General features: G+C 43.3%; 1 protein-coding gene across 1 annotated transcript in view; it reads left to right on the plus strand.

The window, feature by feature from the left end:
• The first annotated feature begins 655 nt into the window (after positions 1–655).
• LOC126108551 (plexin domain-containing protein 1) overlaps positions 656–14,615 on the plus strand; it is a 460,969-nt gene continuing 447,009 nt past the window's right edge. The window contains exon 1 of the mRNA XM_049913837.1: positions 656–899. Within this exon, the coding sequence (XP_049769794.1) occupies positions 824–899 (76 nt within the window). The 5' untranslated portion in view covers positions 656–823. The remainder of the gene's footprint in view (positions 900–14,615) is intronic.

The following is a 14,615-nucleotide window of genomic DNA, read 5'->3' on the forward strand; positions in this document are numbered from 1 at the left end:
AGAGAATTATTGTGAAGGAATGTCGTTAGATGAACCCCCTGCCAGGCACTTAAACGTCAGTTGCAGAGTATCCATGCAGATGTAGATGTAAATGTGCACGTGGAAAATGTTTGCGGTATGAAAAGGCCGAAGGTCAATGAAGAATCAATAATAAGAAAAAATACGGTATAGAGTAAAAAAAAAAATGGAGATGAATACAGTAGTTATTAATAGCAGTGTTTCCTTTTTGTTTATATAGGAATGTATTTATACTCGGTTTTGAACAAAGCTTGGTTACCTTTCGAATGTAACGCAGCAAACCGCTATGAAAAAATTGTGCATACAAAATATAACATGTGTCAGCGAACATCGACAGCACTGAGATCTGCGTTTTCCATGTTAACGAGATGTAAAAAATCGTCATTTTTTTATTTTTTAGTGGTGCATAATTTCTTTGCTTTTTTTCTACGAGCTGTGATCGTTGACGGCATGGATGTTACAATAATCGAACTTCCTTGGTTGATGGCGCCGCGTACACAACAAACATCAAAATGGCGTCATAGCGTCAAAACAAAGAAGTCCGAGCGAGCTTCTGGAAGCTACCGCGAGATGTCAGGAGCTGCCCGTTCTTTTCCGCTACACTGGGGTCACCGCTGCAGACGACCGTGCAGAGCTGCTAGTTATTATCGTCGACGGACGGGGGTGCTGCTTCTTGACTCCAGAGGGGCAGTCGGCGTTTGTTGGCAGGCGGCTCAGTGACACATTAGAAGTCGTGCGGGAGTGTTGGTGTACTTCGTTCGCTCTCGTGGGCGCGAGAAAGACTGAAACGAGAAATAATTCCAAGATGGATATTCGGTGGCTGTGGACCTTGGGCGTTATTTCGTGCCTCCTGCTAGACGTGCGGGCTGCGTCTTCACAAGGTAAGCGAAAAGAACCGTTTAGTTGTGCTTAGCTTACGACCCCGAGAAGGTGCCATGTGTTTCCTCGGCTCTAGTGTTGTGCGTCTGACATCCGTTTTGGACGCTTAGCGTGTGACATCTGTTTATAAGCGGATCAGACTTTCAGATATCGAATGCTATTGTTTCCTTCAACATCCGTTATTGCGGTGTAACAGAACATATGTGGCGTGTAGCGGGTTGGTCTGTAGAACCCGGATAGCATGTGAATGACCGGCGGGAGTATTTGTTTCTCGCTCTTGTGTTTCTGTCCTTATTGCTCGAGCGCTGTTGCAAGCGCGCTTAGCGAATAGCAGTGATGTTGCGATTAAATCTTAAAACGACCGTCTTTTTGGCGTGTTTACCGTCAGATTTTCCTGCGGGCTAGCCTTTTTCTGCCAGTTTATCGGGTGTGCAAAGGTCCAGAAATAGTAATCATAGCGATCTATGCTGACCAGCAAACATTTTGTTGCGCGATGCTGCGAGACTGTCAAATGGGGGAGCTAGGCAATGAGTTCAAACGGGCACTTCCTTTCGGACGAAACCGCCCACATGTTTTGCTGTTGCTCTTTGGTTAGCTACATTTATTTCTTGGGCTATACGTCTCGTGATTTTATTCATCGCGAGCATGTTAATGTTTAAATTCTCTAGAGGGTTGCGCAACAAGGAATTATGTAGAATGGCGCTCAGTCTATTTGCATACGTATTCTATACGGCTTTTCTTGTGCTGTAATATTTGCAAAGCCGTCAGTTGCTGCAGTATTAATCAGGTTTTAGGTAGTATGCTCAACGTTTCAGACCACATTTTATGAGCTACCGAAGAGACTGTTTGAAAATATGAACAGTATTATCCCACGAATGTTTTTCTGAGACACAAACTTGAATTAGTGTCATTGCAGTTGATGCAGAAATTAAAGACAGTTTCACACAAGCGAGGATGGGACTTTCCAGCTGCTGTCAGTATGTGTTATGAAAATAGTTTATGCGGGAATTAAGTATTAGTTTCGGGGAAATTGTTGCAGCTGCAGACGTGAATTGATGTGTGCTGTTGGAAAGCTTTGTTCTGGTGACATTGACGTGTAGCGTGGCCCTCGGTCTAGGTTAGGTTGAAAAGGTGATAATTCGGTTGTGAGCTGCCGTATGTGAAAGCAAATTACAGGTTGCGGTAACAAATTTATCTTTAGTGGAGCCAAATGTTTGCGTCTGCGCCGTATTTAACGTGTTTTTCATCGTAAAAACTAAAGCTGCAAGGTAAATTCAGGAAACGTACTACGATAATGAAGTCCCAGAGTATTTTGTTATATATGACTTACATATGTCGTATATAAACAAAAACAATGCAAGGGGGCCTCCCACTACACAACTTGTACCACAAACTTTTCAAAAACAGCTTTGACAATTTCTTTTAAATAGTGAGTGTATCGAGACGTAAAATCACAACAGGTGATAAAATGATGCAAAATAGATAAAAGCGAGCACATCAGGGAAAAAGTGATAGTTTTCTAGTTTCACATGTCGCATCACTATTTACGTGATGTAACTCCTCGTGTTTGTGTATCAACATATTTGTGGGATTTTTCCGTTCACGTGCTGGCATCGCTGACGGTTCTGCAGGGAAAAAAGGCGACTTGTTCTGCGGTCGACTAGGTTATGTAACCCTTCCTCCGACTTTGCGTTTACAGCACATTGTCAGGACTGCGCGAATCCGGCTAGCGCTTAGCTTAGATTACGAACGGATTACGAGCTGAAGATTGCATATTTCGTCGGAAACGGTCATTGAGATAGCATAGATATTTCTAAAGTAAGGCAATTCCCTACCAAATTCAAGCAATGTTGTCTGCATGGCTGACGGTTCGCAACTTCGCAAGCAGCCTTGTTTTCTTCTGAATTCAGTATTTTGCGGATCATTCAGTCAGGGTGTCCCACTAGTAATGGGCAGTATTCAGGAATATGGTAGGAACGATAATTCGAGGCGAAAAAATCTCGTAAACATGGGCTCTAAAATGCATACCTTGAGCCTTACGCACTTTTTATTCGATACTGTGAAACACCTCCTCTGCAAAACAAATGGTTATAGCTCTCCAGTTATGCATTTTAAAGCACATTTTTGCTTCGGATGGTCGTTTGTCATCCCTGAACACTGACTATTCGTTCTGTGCCATCCAGTATAGGATACTGTTAGTAATGTCACAGACTACTAGATAGGGAGTCCAAAATCTGGCACAATACTCAAGAATTGCTCGCAGTAGCGTCTTGTACGCAACAATACAGTTGCTGGCGGAGTATTTATGTAGATGTAATCGCCTTTTTTCGATTGTTTAGAAATGTCAAATATTTTACAGGTGTATGGTAGAGTTTTCTAACAAGGGAACCTCCCCATTGCACCCCCCTCAGATTTAGTTATAAGTTGGCACAGTGGATAGGTCTTGAAAAACTGAACACAGATCAATCGAGAAAACAAAGAAATTGTGTGAAACTATGAAAAATAGTGTAAACTCAGGAGTGCCGTGGTCCCGTGGTTAGCGTGAGCAGCTGTGGAACGAGAGGTCCTTGGTTCAAGTCATCCCTCGAGTGGAAATTTTACTTTCTTTATTTTCGCAAAGTTATGGTCTATCCGTTCGTTCATTGACGTCTCTGTTCACTGTAATAAGTTTAGCGTCTGTGTTTTGCGACCGCACCGCAAAACCGTGCGATTAGTAGACGAAATGACGTGCCTCTCCAATGGGAACCGAAAACATTTGATCGCAAGGTCATAGGTCAATCGATTCCTCCACAGGAAAACACGTCTGATATATCCTGTACGACACTTGTGACGGCATGTGCGTCACATGACAGCAATATGTTGTCGACCCACCAAACTTGTACACTTGGCGAATGGGTGAAAAGATTTTTCTACCTTGCCCTTGTGGATGTGGTAATCACTCCCAAAAAAGTGATGAATACGTAAGAGTTGTCACATAAACTGCAACAAATGAATGCAACAGTTTCACAGTCGCACAGTTTTCCCTGTGCTCTGTCAAAACATATGTTTTTGACGTTTTCAAATTTTTCCGTGTGTAGACCGTCAAATCCCGCACATGGCCAAGAAAATCTGAACATGTCGTGGAATTTTGGAGAGCGAAGTTAATTATGTATGAGTGCCTGAACATTGATAGTTGTGTGGAAACAAAAAATTAAATTTTTCCCTCTAGGGAAGACTCGAACCAAGGACCTCTCGTTCCACAGCTGCTCACGCTAACCACGGCGCTCCTGAGCATACATTGTCCTTGATGTTTTCTAACTTGCGCATGGACTACTCAGTTTGTATATTTTGCTTATTTTTTTCATAGTTCCACACAACTTCTTGTTTTCTCGATTTATCTGTGCTCACTTTTTCAAGGCCTATACACTGTGCCAACTTACAACTAAATCTGAGGGGGGTGCGATGGGGAGGTTCCCTAATAAGTGCTTACTGTATTCGTATCAGAGGCACTGTGGCGAAGTGTAATACTCTGATAGAGAACGTAAGAAGCAGAAGCGAAATACGTACGTTGTCTGTCAAACGTATAACAGCAACGTCATACGTGTATCCTGTGAAAGTTGTTAGCTGTGCGTGTTTGAAGTAGCGAAAATGTAGTTTTTTTGTTGGCGCTTGTTATTTCTCCCCCAACCTCCGTCGGCCCACTCCACTTTTTGTAGTGCTGATGTAGGCATTGCGACATACATCCTTGAAACTGTCAGCTGTTGCGAAATGAGCGGATTGGGGCGTCATAAGGATGAGCCTGTATTAATCCTCTTGTGTGCCGCGTGGCTTAACACGGTAATGACACATCCCGAAAGCGTTTACCACTGCGTACTCGTAACACATTGTACGCGTCCGTAGTGTAAGCCCTCTAAAACAGATTGTCATCTACAATCTGTTCAAACATTTCGATGCAGTTTACTTTGCACTCGCCGCGCCAATTCGTCGTCCGAAACTACTCCAACTTTATGTTCTTCAAATTTCTTGAAGGTAGAAAGGCATCCGGCGAAATCTTGGCTGTATGCCTGGTACACAAGAACTTACATGGGGTCGACAGAAGCGTCCGATCCCACGCGTCGGCTTTTACCCGTGACGTAAGGGTGTTGTGTGTGACGTCATGACGGCGCGGAGTTTGGTTCGAGTGTGGCTGTCTCCAGTTCTGTTTTGTCTTCTGTTATTTACTTTTCTGATCTGTTCGTTCTATCTCGTGCGATTTTTTAATTTAAAAACGCTTATTACTTATTTTAATTATGTTTCCTCCAATTTCTGTTTTAGTTTATTATATTTATCTTTCTGATCTGTTCGTTCTATCCCGTAAGATTTTTTAAAAAAAGACAAAAAACACTAATCAGCTACTGAAGCATCTTTATTATCTATGGGTTGCAGGGGTTACGACCACTGGGGAGGTGGGTGGGTATTCATGCATGGCTGTCTTCACTTACACGTTGTAGCTACGCAAGGCGTCTAAATTTGTTTATATTTAGTTTGCCCCCCCCCCCCCACCCACCCAAAACGCCCCATTTCCCGCGCTTGTCCCGTTAGTGTCATTAGGCTTCTTGTGGAAAGTGTTTGTTTTTGTTTCCGCCATATTTGTGACGTCATGGGTCAAAGAGACGGGCGGGATCGGACGCTTCCGTATTCCCCTTACATGATTGAGGGAGCTAAATACCGAGTACAAATAAGCAAGTGCTCGGAAATGAGTTGAGACAGACCTGCTTTCAATGACAAGAAATCCTGTCGTGTTTGAAACCGATTGTCGTTGACAAGGTGTGACGCTCGTATCCGATCGTTACGGTTGGTATCTTTTTCGGATCACTGCCCTTTTTCCCTTAACCGTGTTACATGACATCGTTGGGATTGGTACTCCACACCTAGTGAACACATCGCGTCGACACACCAAGAAACGAGGCAGATCGATTCAATCTGAGGTTACGGGCTTGTTGAGAGACACGTCAACCTTACGGTGATTCCACCAAACTGGCTGGCACATCCACACATCAGCGCTAGATAGTTACTTGATTGCCTGGTAACAGTCCTGTATCGAGGCTGGTCAAATAAGGTTGCTAAAGTTCCATGAAAGAGTGGAACAGTTTTGTTGCGTCTTCATGATTGGTAAAGCTTGACTTGTTGCAAGAATCGAATAAAGAATTTCGACCGCAGACGAGCACTGCGTGACACATCTTCTGAAAGACGAAAACCTAATTTCGGAAACCATATTTCGCCGTCGTGTTTACGTATTATCTGAAGCAGGTTTGCTAGAAAAGTGAAATATGGCGCCTGGAAAAGAGCTGTTACAGTTTCTGATTTAGTCAGCACAGTCGCTATTTTTTTTTCAACTAGACGAGGTGAAAACAGCTTCAGTCTAACTTTTCTACTTATTTTTTCACTGTACAAGAAGCCACTCCGTCCATATTAGCAGAAAATTTTTAAGGGACGAAACCTGACAGCCCAAGCACTTTTCAAAACCAGTTGCACTTACATGGGAGCGAAAATAGATTGCGGAATTGAAAACCTGGCGACCATAAGCACGTTTCCACATTCGATTCTGAAGTGTTTACATGACTACCTAGAAGCCTCATTGGGAAATCCGGTTTTGGGAGCCCCATGTAAACGGGGTGTTACATTACTAGACTGGCAAAGGCGCGTCTTTTTATGAAGCCTGACGTTTGGTGAAGTAAGATGGCGGAGTTAGAAAGTTTATGGTACAACTACGATTTTCTGAAACGAAGTGATGTAAGCTTTACGAGGTGGTCTAAACAAGTTCTACACGTGAGCAAGTATTTGCATACTAGTTGAGTTTAACATATACATTGAAGAATCGTGTTATGAGAAGAACGTGAAATTATATATACGCACGTTTGAATCAGGCTATAGTTTTCGCAATAACATTTAAACGAATAAAGACAGTTAACAAGTAGAACATTCTATTTACAGGAGCACTTTTATGGTGAGCATACTATTCAAAGAAAAGCCAAAGCTGATAGAAACAGGTTAAAATCGCATCATTAAGCTAGGCCTACGTCTGTTACTACTAGATTTATTAAAATCCTTAAAATATACAAAGTATTTAAACACTGCCAGTATTTCAGAAAAGGCAAACTTACGTAATTATTAGTCCAACATTAGCAAAAATACGTTATTTATGCTTTCGTTGAGACATGTTCTATTCCTTGCATTTTACATCTGCTGTACGAAGAATAACAGGCAAACTCGCGGATGTACTGACCGTAGTTGTATCAGTTTATCCCTATTTATTACGACTGTTTTATCAGTAAACGGCTCTTTACGCGTCTTTCACATTAGCCGTTGTGTCGTGATTCTAAAGTGCTGGCTTCAGCGATACTAATTACACTGTATTGCCAGTCCATTAATGTATGTCTGTGATTTCGACAACTTACCGCGTGTAGTGCATTGTTACAACCGTTTAAATTAGGGGTAGCGGTTATCGGTGAAACTAGCTTTCAGTTACATCGTTTTTCCTTTTTTTCCGCACCAGTTTGAGTGTTAAAACCGTCCGACATAACCGATTTTCGGTTTTTTACTCCTATTATTCTTTAGTAAACTCAGAAATCTAATAAAGATTGAAAAAGTCCGAAACTCTTCGAAGATACATAGAATCAAAATATTGATTTAAATAGGCAAATAAAAATAACTGAGTCCATCCTTTTCTGGAAAAGCGGTGAGTGGTTGAATTCTACAAAAAACCAGCAGTATTCTAATATGGATTCTAATTTTTTGAAACTCTGCTAGAGTAATGTTGTAATCGCGGATCATACCGCTATTTTGTCATTACGAATAGCCATTGCTGAGATTTAAGAACTGTTTTTTCGATGTAATTTGTCAGTTTCCGAGGGCTAAAAGCAGGCAAAAGCATATTATGTAGACACAGACAGCAGATAAATTGCTTTCTATTTTTATTGTATACTCTGATGATGAATAAAGTTTTTATTGCTGTTACTAGAAAATCCGTTGTCTTTTACTATTTAATAGAAATGGAAGACAATTTTTTGATTTATTTTTTAAAGCAATTTAAGTATTGTACTTAACTGCTATGTCACTTCGTAAAAGTATTTCCAGACTAGGGTTTGTGCTATTCTACAATATAATGGGAGTCCGGCGACATCTACACGCTTACCTTAAGCCACGACACACGGCAACAGAGATATTATCTTAGAATTGCTTTCCAATTCTTATGACATGTTTGATTCTCGTTTGTGTCGGCATAGTTACTAAAGTTGCACTGACCGCTTTTCCCATTTTCTGTGATAACGCAATATTTCAAATCAATGCAAATTTTACGAACACAAATTACTCCTTTTAAAACAGTTCATTTAAAATCGGAAAAATTTAATACTGCTGTTATGGCCAAGTGATATTTCGGTCTTTTACTCGGTTTTTGGGAAAAAAATAAGAACAGTGTTACAACCGAGAGCGAACAAATACCGAAAAATACCGGTTATTCAGAAGTAAAATACCGGTGTAGGTTCGATCCGGTCTGTTTTTTTACCCCATCTCTAGTGTGAATGATCAGTGTGTCGTTTGCGATTGAAAATGGAGGAAAGTTTCGTACTGTTGTTAAATACACTCCTGGAAATTGAAATAAGAACACCGTGAATTCATTGTCCCAGGAAGGGGAAACTTTATTGACACATTCCTGGGTTCACATACATCACATGATCACACTGACAGAACCACAGGCACATACACAGGCAACAGAGCATGCACAATGTCGGCACTAGTACAGTGTATATCTACCTTTCGCAGCAATGCAGGCTGCTAGTCTCCCATGGAGACGATCGTAGAGATGCTGGATGTAGTCCTGTGGAACGGCTTGCCATGCCATTTCCACCTGGCGCCTCAGTTGGACCAGCGTTCGTGCTGGACGTGCAGACCGCGTGAGACGACGCTTCATCCAGTCCCAAACATGCTCAATGGGGGACAGATCCGGAGATCTTGCTGGCCAGGGTAGTTGACTTAAACCTTCTAGAGCACGTTGGGTGGCACGGGATACATGCGGACGTGCATTGTCCTGTTGGAACAGCCAGTTCCCTTGCCGGTCTAGGAATGGTAGAACGATGGGTTCGATGACGGTTTGGATGTACCGTGCACTATTCAGTGTCCCCTCGACGATCACCAGTGGTGTACGGCCAGTGTAGGAGATCGCTCCCCACACCATGATGCCGGGTGTTGGCCCTGTGTGCCTCGGTCGTATGCAGTCCTGATTGTGGCGCTCACCTGCACGGCGCCAAACACGCATACGACTATCATTGGCACCAAGGCAGAAGCGACTCTCATCGCTGAAGACGACACGTCTCCATTCGTCCCTCCATTCACGCCTGTCGCGACACCACTGGAGGCGGGCTGCACGATGTTGGGGCGTGAGCGAAAGACGGCCTAACGGTGTGCGGGACCGTAGCCCAGCTTCATGGAGACGGTTGCGAATGGTCCTCGCCGATACCCCAGGAGCAACAGTGTCCCTAATTTGCTGGGAAGTGGCGGTGCGGTCCCCTACGGCACTGCGTAGGATCCTACGGTCTTGGCGTGCATCCGTGCGTCGCTGCGGTCCGGTCCCAGGTCGACGGGCACGTGCACCTTCCGCCGACCACTGGCGACAACATCGATGTACTGTGGAGACCTCACGCCCCACGTGTTGAGCAATTCGGCGGTACGTCCACCCGGCCTCCCGCATGCCCACTATACGCCCTCGCTCAAAGTCCGTCAACTGCACATACGGTTCACGTCCACGCTGACGCGGCATGCTACCAGTGTTAAAGACTGCGATGGAGCTCCGTATGCCACGGCAAACTGGCTGACACTGACGGCGGCGGTGCACAAATGCTGCGCAGCTAGCGCCATTCGACGGCCAACACCGCGGTTCCTGGTGTGTCCGCTGTGCCGTGCGTGTGATCATTGCTTGTACAGCCCTCTCGCAGTGTCCGGAGCAAGTATGGTGGGTCTGACACACCGGTGTCAATGTGTTCTTTTTTCCATTTCCAGGAGTGTATTTGAAGGGATAGACTGCGGCACAAATCAAAACAAAGTTCAGGCGGACTCTACATAGTCAGTGAAGACCTTTGGGTTAATGAATTTAAAACATCTGGCCGTCCAACTGAGGTCACCGCAAAGGAAACCATTCACAGAATCCAAAGCAAGAATCAACACGCCCAGTGGATGCCGCGAGTACTCACACCAGATCAAAAGTGCATCCGACACAAAATTCCAACACTATATCTGGCGATGTTTAATCGTAGCCGGCCGCTGTGACCGATCGGTTCTAGGCGCATCAGGCCGGAACCGCGCTGCTCCTACGGTCGCTCGTTCGAATCCTGCCTCGGACATGGATGTGCGTGATGCCCTTAGGTTAGTTAGGTTTAAGTACTTCTAAGTCTAGGGGAGTGATGACCTCAGATGTTAAGTCCCATAGTGCGTAGAGCCATTTGAACCATTTTTTCTAACGTTAAGAATTATCTTGAAGAGAAAGCTCCACTGACACAGCCAACATGGATCCAGAAAACATCGTTCTTCTGAAACACAATTAGCTCTTTACTCACGTGAAGCATTGAGTGATATTGACAAAGGATTTCAAATTGATTCCGTACTTCCAGATTTCCATAAGGCTTTTGCACTGTACCACACAAGCGGCTTATAACGAAATTGCATGCTTACGGAATACCGTCTGTTATGTGACTGGAATCGTGATTTCTTGTCACAGGGGTCTCAGTAGTAATTGACGGTAAGTCATGAAGTAAAACAGAGGTGATTTCTGGCGTTCCACAAGGTATTTTTATAGGCCCTCTGCTGTTCCTTATCTATATAAACGTTTTAGGAGACAATCTGAGCAGCCGTTTTAGGTTGCTTGCAGACGACGCTGTCGTTTATCGACTAGTAAAGCCATCAGATGATCGAAACCAATTGGAATACGATTTGCAACAGATATTTTTATCGTACGAAAATTGACAATTGACCCTAAGTAATGAAAATGTGAGATCCGTCCATATGAGTGCTGTTGTTGTTGCGGTCTTCAGTCCAGAGACTGGTTTGATGCAGCTCTCCATGCTACTCTATCCTGTGCAAGCTTCTTCATCTTCCAGTACCTACTGCAACATACGTCCTTCTGAGTCTGCTTAGTGTATTCCTCTCTTGGTCTCCCTCTACGATTTTTACACTCCACGCTGCCCTCCAATACTAAATTGATGATCCCTTGATGACTTAGAATATGTCCTACCAACCGATCACTTCTTCTAGTCAGTTGTGCCAGATTCCTCTTCTCCCCAATTCTATTCAGTACCTCCTCATTAGTTATGTGATCTACCCATCTAATCTTCAGCATTCTTCTGTAGCACCACATTTCGAAAGCTTCTATTCTCTTCCTGTCCAAACTGTTTATCGTCCATGTTTCACTACCATACATGTCTACACTCCATACAAATACCTTCAGAAACGACTTCTTGACACTTAAATCTATACTCGATGTTAACAAATTTCTCTTCTTCAGAAACGCTTCCCTTGCCATTGCCAGTCTACATTTTATATCCTCTCTACTTCGACCATCATCAGTTATTTTGCTCCCCAAATAGCAAAACTCCTTTACTATTTTAAGTGTCTCATTTCCTAATCTAATTCCCTCAGCATCACCCGACTTAATTCGACTACATTCCATTATCCTCGTTTTGCTTTTGTTGATGTTCATCTTATATCCTCCTTTACAAAGCCTTAAAACTCCCATATTCATTTCGAAACATCTGGTCATGCGACGAATAACTGAAGACGCTGGGTAGAAGTGCTGCTCTAAGATGAAGTGTTGGCACGGGAGAGGAAGTATTGGCGCGCTCGTTATACCAGTCAGATGATGGAAGAATTGCGTGGTACAGAGGCCTCTAAAAATTGCATTGATTATGGATCGGGTCGTTGAGTTGAAGGTACCTGAATCGGTTGCCAACAGTAAACCAAGACTACTTTCTTCTGAGGCCATTCCCTGTACTTGTCTTGGAGACGCGGAGCAGACCGCAGTGGCGGAAATACGATCTGGCGATGCGATGCTGCAAGGTTGGCAGCACGCAAAGTGGGAACTCACCGCGACAGCTGTTTTTTAGCGGCTTGCCAAGCGCGAGAAAAAAAGGCGATAGGCAAGTTAGCGAGGAAGACTGCTTGTGACGTTACGTTCGCTTTGAGAGAGAGAGAGAGAGAGAGAGAGAGAGAGAGAGAGAGAGAGAGAGAGATGAGTTGGCAGGGTGGAGGGGAGGATGGCCCGTTCTTCAGCGCGTCCGCAGTGTCCTACTAGCCGCCATGTTTTATGTGGTCATTATCAAAGGTTGGTGTTTGGTTTAGTAAGCGACAGAGTTTCAAAATTTCTTTACGAAATCGTACCTGCCGAGTGTCTAGTGTATGAATGCGCGCACACACCTAGAAAAACGGATTGAAATTCGATGTACATCATTTTCGGTCATGTTTCAGCGGAATGCAAATTCGACTCGCTAGAAATTACACAGTGGATTTTTGTACAAATCCTTACAACGAATGCACAGATGGGGTATCAAAGTGAGCAGTGTGAAGTCTAGGTTGGCAAAAATAGTGCAAAACTTCCTGGTAGATTGTAACTTTGTGCCGGACCGAGACTCGAACTCGGGACCTTTGCCTTTCGCGGGTAAGTGCTGTACCGACGGAGCTATCAGCGCACACTCCGCTGTAGAGTGAAAATTTTATTCTAGAAGCATCCCCCACGCTGTGGCTAAGCCATGTCTCCGGAATATCCTTTCTTTCAGGAGTGCTAGTTCTGCAAGGTTCGCAGGAGAGCTTCTGTAAAGTTTGGAAGGTAGGATAGGAGACGAGGTACTGACAGAAGTAAAGCTGCGAGGACGGGGCGTGAGTCGTGCTTGGGTAGTTCAGTCGGTACAGCACTGGCCGCGAAAGGCAAAGGTCCAGAGTTCGAGTCTCGGTCCGGCACACAGTTTTAATCTGCCAGAAGTTTCATATTAGCGCACACTACGCTGTAGAGTGAAAATTTGATTCCAAAAATAGTGTAGTTGTTGAAAGTAATCAGGATAATTAAAAAAATGAAATGATCGTAAATTGGTACTTTGACAGAAAACTGAAATATTTCTTGAACAGTTCCTACTAGCTGTGCAAAAAAGTTTAGCTTGTCAAGGCGTAGCTATATTGCATAAATACATTGGTTTCATATGTCAGTATTTTTTCCGAACAAAGCTTGAAAAATAAAAACATTGAAAAAATGGTCAAATATTTGTGAAATGATCCTGGAAAAGCCGGCAGCTACGACGGCTCCATCACTGTTGCCGGGGAAGGGAACAAAGTGACAGAACTTTCCACCAAGTTTCATGTTGTCAAAACAAATGTGTGGTGCAGGATAAGTAACTACGAAATAATATCGAACTGTTGACGTTCAGCATTTACATCGAGAATTGAAAGTAAGTAACTGTGATGAACACTTGCCATATAGAATCTGATAGAAAATATCCGGACACCTATTAGTGGGCATTAACATCGGATGTGTGTACTCTCCGTCTTTATGATGGTTTGAGCTTCCTGGAGACCCTTTCAGTGAGGTGTCAATCCCTGCGGAGGAATGGCAGCCGATTTCTTCCTCAAGAGGCAAAACAAGCCGAAGTCGACTTCTCACACCAGATGTGTTCCATTGGGTTCAGGTCGGCACACTGTGCAGGGAAGTCCATTTCAGGAGCGTTGATGTCCACAAACCATTGCCTCATGTACTGCTTTGACACGAAAAGAAAATAAAGAACATTTGGTGCACTGTTGAAAGATACTCGATATTGTGCACGTTTAAAGTCCACACTGTAGACTCTACGGTCTACATAATCCTCCGGGATAGTCTCCTCTTGTACTGCTTAAAATTCTAAACTGAACATTGAACTTCATGGGCAGAAGGTATCTTGAAAATGATAGTAAGAAATTTGTTAATGGTGATTGTGATGGTCTGAAGCATGCTTTGTGCGAATATAAAAGTATTTCAGACCAAATCCTTATTTAAAGGTATTAAATCTCACTTTCAATAGCAGCTTGTTAAGCGAGACATGCTCACTTGTTACTCCGTTACTTCTCTTTTTATTAAATTAAGTCTAGGAACATTTTATCCGTTGGCTTTGATCGTTGTCATTGTCTCTTTCTTGTCTTGTATTTAGTTGTTACCCGTAACATTTCTTATTTCTGGGCAAGGAAAGTCTGAGATCTACCTCGAAAGTTTTCAGGAAAAGGTCCGGGATACACGGAAGAAAGACAATAGTGAGTATAATGAAAACAATATTAGGTTTGTGTAGGGTAGGTGTAATACTGGAAAGGGGTTAACAGCAAGGAAAGTTTGTGCCATTATCAGCTTTCAATCGTTCCCGTCTCCTCTATATATCTTTTGTTATGCAACCTTCCCTTTCACCATAACCTATGAAACCTTCCCTTAGGGTATCTACCTCTTGCTTAATAATAACAAATGAAATCTCCCATTTGAAATTTATTCTCTTTCTCAATCTTCGCATGCAAATTTAATTGCTGCTTATTAAAAGTTATTTTCTGATTATTTCGACGAAACACAGAATGTGTCGTCGTCGTGGCCCTCAGTCGTTACCTGCAATAACCCAAAACTGTTCCTCACCTTTTTTACTATTACTGGATCGCCATCTGACTGCTACATCGAACTGCGACATGAATATACCTACTGTTTTACTATGTTA

The sequence above is a fragment of the Schistocerca cancellata genome, chromosome 11 (assembly GCF_023864275.1).
Source record: "Schistocerca cancellata isolate TAMUIC-IGC-003103 chromosome 11, iqSchCanc2.1, whole genome shotgun sequence".
NCBI classification, from domain to species: Eukaryota; Metazoa; Arthropoda; class Insecta; order Orthoptera; family Acrididae; genus Schistocerca; species Schistocerca cancellata.